General features: G+C 57.1%; 1 protein-coding gene across 1 annotated transcript in view; it reads left to right on the top strand.

The window, feature by feature from the left end:
• NFKBIE (NFKB inhibitor epsilon) overlaps positions 1-3,641 on the top strand; it is a 26,841-nt gene extending 23,200 nt beyond the window's left edge. Inside the window, exons 7-8 of the mRNA XM_019526703.1 lie at positions 460-708; positions 1,170-3,641. Coding sequence (XP_019382248.1) covers positions 460-708; positions 1,170-1,235 — 315 coding nt within the window. The 3' untranslated portion in view covers positions 1,236-3,641. The remainder of the gene's footprint in view (positions 1-459; positions 709-1,169) is intronic.
• The last annotated feature ends 1,812 nt before the right edge of the window (positions 3,642-5,453 follow it).

A 5,453-nucleotide genomic window follows, 5' to 3' on the forward strand; every position in this document is an offset into this window, starting at 1 on the left:
TGCGGAGTGGAGCAGACATTAATGTCCAGGTAATGCAAGATGTGGCAGGTGAGGCAGCTGGCACTACTGCCTGAGCCACTCTGTGCCCCTCCCCCAGGCTGGCATCATGGGAATAACCTATGCAGGCACAGAGGCTGGCTAGTGACAAGCTTGCTCCTGTATCAGGCAGTGGCAAGGCTGATGGGGCATGGGACTTTGGCATCAGGGCTTCTGGGTGGGTGTGGCTTTTCTCTTGGGCAGAGAGGAACTGCCGTATGCCATGCAAGGCCCAGGGCAGTCCTTTGGCTGGGGGGCGGGCTGCATGGGGAAGGTGCCCATCTTAGCAGTTTTGTGCCCTGTGGGGTTTCTGTGAAGGTGGTGCAGTGGTTGCCATTGTGAATGGTCATTCTGTTTTGGGGGCTGCCAGTGAGAGAGATGACAGGGCCCAGTCTAACAGCCCCTGTGCATTGCTGGCTCCAGGAGGGCACAAGTGGAAAGACACCCCTACACCTGGCAGTGGAGTGCCACAACCGCGAGGCAGTCCAGTTTCTCCTGCGCAAGGGGGCCTATGTGGATGCCCAGATGTACAATGGCTGCACGCCCCTGCACCTGGCTGTGGGCCGGAAAGATGCCGCTGTTGCTGCCATCCTGTCCCACTCGGGTGCTGACACCCTGCTGAGGAACATGGAGGATGAGACCGCCCAGGACCTGGCTGACGGCAACGATGATGTGAGTCTGCCTGTGTCCTCCTCTGCAGGGCAGCCTGTGGTGGGGCCTCAGGGAGCTGGCCCTGGCCCTAGAGATAGGGTACAGGAGATGGCACACCTCTCTGCACAGGAGGCACTGTAAGGGCAGGAACATTTGTTGTGAGGAGCTCCCAACTACTCCAGTGGCAGCTCTTCCTGGCTGGAGAGGAAAAGGAGGGCTGGCTGTGAAGGAGTTTGCTGTTGCCTTGGTTTGCTCTGCCCTTCTTAGGAGGAGTTCAGTAATGGGCCAAGTGCTCCTGTCAGCACTCGCCTATCGTTTGCTGCACCCTGGCCTGGGTGGGCTGGCCTCCTGCATTGCTGCCCTGCAGTGCAGCCAGTCCCTGTGGGGGGCAGCGATGACACCTGTTCTGGGCACACTCAATGAGCTTTTAACCTAGCTCCTCAGCATTAACCCTCCTCTCTCTATACCCATTTCTTTCGCAGCTCTTGGCCCTCCTGCCTTTCGATGACCTGAAGATCTCGGGGAAGCCTGTCGTGTGCTCTGAATGAGGGATCAAACTGACTTCGGGGGCTGCCTCCCCCGCCTCCCTGCTGCTGCTCCCTACTCCTTCATGGACACCTGTATGCAGCACACTGAGCTGATGTGCATGGAGACACAGCTTGGGCCATCCTTCCCTTTGTAGCAGAGTGCCTGTGGTCTCTGACTTGCACTCCAAGCAGGGAGCAGCTGGAGGAAGGTAGCACCATGAACACTACATTGGCTCCTTGAATGGTGCTTTGGAACCTCTGGTTTGTGAGATGGTACCTGTGCTGCAGAGAGAAGGGTCTGGCATTCCCGCACATCCTCCCCCCTCAGTTGGGGGCAATTGGAAGGGGACATCAGTCTCCACACTGTACTGGAGAGCAGCCAGCAGGTGGAATTGCTTCTGCCCCATGCCCCCAAGTAATATTGGAGCAATTGCAGGGCAAGGACCATCCCTCTTTCCCAAAGAGGCTCTCTGCAACTCCCTTCCTGTTGAATAAATTCTTCATCTTGCTCAGGGCTCTACGCAATTTCCACATCCCTTCTCAGCATTGTGGGGGGCTATGCACTCACCAGAGCTGTAGGGGCCCTGAGGGGCAGATTTTCTTCACCTGCCTAGCTCCCAGCTGTGAAGTAGCTGGAGTGGGCAGGAAGGGGGAGTCTTCCTTCAGCTCTTCCACCTCCTCCTGGCACACCAGAGATGAAGAATGGGAGCCCCCAGCCCTGCACATTATGAGTTGCTGGGGAGAGGCACAAGGCCCCACATGGGTCCAGGGGATTTTCCCCCCACCACACTTGCATAAGCCCAGCATAGCTCCGAGGGACCCCAGCCTGCTGAGGAGCAGGGCTCTTTCCCCTGTAGACAAGTCCATTCTGCCTATCATCGCCCCCACCCATGGCTGCTGCTGGACACCGGTAGAGAGGAGGAGCTGTGGTGGGGTCTGGGTTTCCTCCCCAGCGCTGCTGCTGGCTTGCTGCATCCCTGCAGCCACGCTCCCCCTGCTATGCCTTGGTTTTCCCCCTCTGAAAAGAGGATGCAGAGACCCTGTGACCCACCTTCACGGGAATGCACAAGACACTTGGTGCTTGGATGTCTGTATAGAGATGAGCCTCCAGTAGAAGTGGCTGGAGCAGAGCCAAGGGGTATTAATTGGGAGGATGACAGTCTATCACTTCCCCTGATGGTGGATGCCATATGTTCCCTCAACCCCCACTTCAAGAGGGCTGTGTAGGCAATGAGCGAAGCCTTCAGAAGTCAGCAGGCCAAGCAACTAAGGGAATGGGAGTGTGTATGCCAGCTTCAGTGCCCCTGACCCCACCTTGGTTGAGGAAATTCCCAGCCCACTGGCTGGGAGCGGCTGTTATTGTTTGGGGCAAGTCCTGGATGGCGCAACAGCCTGGGATGCTTAGGAGCGCCTGCTCCTTCCTTCCCCCTTCTTGGAAAGGCACATGCAAGGGAAACATGTCAGGAAAGAAGCCAGACTTCCCAGCAGGCACTTCTGCAGCCTCAGCACAGCCTCTCTGGCCTGTTCTAAACCACCAGCCACACTTCTCTTTTGCTCATGTTCCCTCTTGCCATATGCTCAGGTCCTGCTGGGATCACAGGCACAATAAAGTGCCAACCCCAAAGCCAAGTGGAAATTGATCTTCTGCATCTCAAACCAGCTCTGTCTTCATTTGGGGGTGAAAGGCAGGCTTTGTCCCAGAGAGGCCTAGGACTGGAATGATGGGAGCAGCTCTGGATCAGGAATGAGGGGCATTGGCAGAGCCCAGCACTAGGACAGCAGGTGGGTGTAGGGGGCTGCAGCTCAGTAAGAAGGGCAGTGATGAGAGGACTTGTTCACCTTTTTCTACTAAAGGAGCACCCTTTTCAGATCAAGGGGCACCTCAGAAAGGTGTCCTATGTTGTCACCCCATGGCTGCTGGTGGTATTGCAATTGTGTTGTGCTTCAGCTTTGCAGTTTCACCAGGGCTCCTGTGCGGCTGCACATCATTTGTCATGGACTCAGCCTCAATAAGTTCCCAGGCTCCAGTGCAGCAGTGCCCACCCTTTTTCCCCTGTGGGCTGGTTGGAACCTGGACCAGACCATCCACGGACTGTATCCAGCTGGTGAACCAGAGCCAGTGCTGCAGGGGCCCAGTGAAGGGCAGGTGGAGCTTGGGCCCGCTCCAGCCAGGTGAGGGTAGGGGGCCAGGCCCTGATCTGGCTGCAGCCTGGCTCTAAGCTGACCGTGTGGGGGAGGGGGTGATGCAGCCAAGGCCCAATCCAGCCACGCAGTAACAGCTTGGCCCCAATCCGGCCACAAAGGATATAGGCAGGAGGGGTGCAGCATGGCCTGGCCCTGATCCAGCCACATATGGAGGGAGTCAGGCCTTCTCAGGCCTGATTTGACCACACAGGGCTTGGTAATTTGGCAGTAGGAGAAGGATGGTGGGATTGATTGCTATCACGCCCCCGCTACTAAGTTTCCCAATCCACAGGGAGATGTCATGGTTGTGCAGGCTGGATTGGGCCAGGGGTTGAGCACCCCTGCTCTAGTGCTTTAAGCAAATGTGTGGGGGTGTTGGGACTGTTGGGGAAGGGGCAGCCTCCTGTCCCCCCTGAGGGGGCCAGGGGGTGTTTGGATATTGTTTGTCATTAAAAAAATAAAATGTTTAGTTGTGATTCGTCTTGATTATGGTTCTAGTTCCTTATCTCTCCCTGGGCTCTGATCCACATGGCTTTATGCAGAGGCAGAAGCTGGTACCCAGCAGCTCCGCAGGGTCTCCTGCAGGGGCAAGCGGCACTGGGCTGAAGCCCTCTTAGTACTAGGACCGTGAACCATTAGGCATCCTTACCCTGGGCCTGTTTGTCATGCCTGGCATAAAAAAATGGGACTTCAGCACGGTGAGAATTTGTGTGGTGCTTCAGCTGGATTGTTCCAAGCTAATTTTGGCAGCGCCTGACATGACCCTGTGGGCTGAAGTGGTCAGAGCAGGCCTGTGCCTGCCTGAAGATATGATCTTTGCCTGCGTCGTCTTCTATTCTTTGGGTCACCTGCACTTGCGCAGGCCTCAGCACTAAACCCGAGTGCTGTTCTGAGGTCACCCCTGCCACCAGCTCGGTGGGGGGTAGCATCTCCCTCTGAAATGGTACTGGATTCCCTGCTCTCCCCTCCTTCCATACCTCTGTCCCTGTCTGTAAATCACTCTCATTTTACAAATGAGCTAAAAAGGGCACAGGCTGCTGCTTCCGTGGAGCATTTAGTCTTTAAGTTGCAGGTCCGAATCCATGCAATACTGCTTTAGTGACCCATGTTCAATGAAGGAAGAAGGTCTCGGGCTAGTTTCTGGCATGACAGAGGTTCCCGTCCCCATCCCAACTCCCACTGGCACGGTTCAGCTTTAGCAGCCAAGCCAAGAGGTGAGTAGGCCGTTTAGACTGAATCCCTTGGCGCACATCACCCAGCACCCATTCTCTGGACTGCGAAAGGAAACAAGCCAATGACTGCTATTTTAAAGAGCTCCCTGCCCTAAGCTAGAGTCTGGGGGGAGGAGAGGGCAAGGAACTGGCTTGCCATCTTCTGCAGGTTCAGCTGGGTTTCAGCCTTCCCGGCTCTTTCTTCCCCAGCTCAGGAGTGGCAGAAACGGAGTGAGGAAGGGGAGGCAAGTGGCCCTGTGGCACAGACCAGCACTGCTGTGCTTCCTCACCCCCATGTAGGTTGGCCATCACAGAGGACAGTCCGGTTGTTCTCTGTCCTCTATTGATACGAAACCAGATGCCTTTATGTCCTCTATTTTTTTCGTGAAGAGAAAAATAGAGGACATAAAGGCATCTGGTTTGTATCAATAGAGGACGGAGTAGCAGAAAACTGGAATGTCCCCTATGATGGCCGCCCTAGCCCCATGTGTGCTCAGGACGGGGGCTAGTGTTGGGCTGGGGGCGCTGGCCACTGACCCAGGGTGCGGAGAAAGCCACGCAGTCCCCATGGCAAAGCTCCAGGCTCCGAGCCGGCAGCCTGCGCTTGCGGGGCAAAGAGAAGTGCGCCGCCACTGAGGACAGGGGCGCGCTGGAGCTGAGACCCGTGCCTCGCCTCACGGCGGCCCCTGCTGCAAGAGACACGGGCTGGGGCACGAGGAGCCCAAACCCCACGGAGCAAGCCCAGCACGGGGGCCACGCCAGCCCCCCTCGGGCACTGGGCTTGCTCCGCAGCCGCGCTCGGGGCCGGCCAGCCAGGGGGGCACCAGCGCAGGCCCGTGGCACC

The sequence above is a fragment of the Gavialis gangeticus genome, unplaced genomic scaffold, assembly GCF_001723915.1.
Source record: "Gavialis gangeticus isolate Ggan-Ray unplaced genomic scaffold, GavGan_comp1, whole genome shotgun sequence".
In the NCBI taxonomy this organism is placed as follows: Eukaryota; Metazoa; Chordata; order Crocodylia; family Gavialidae; genus Gavialis; species Gavialis gangeticus.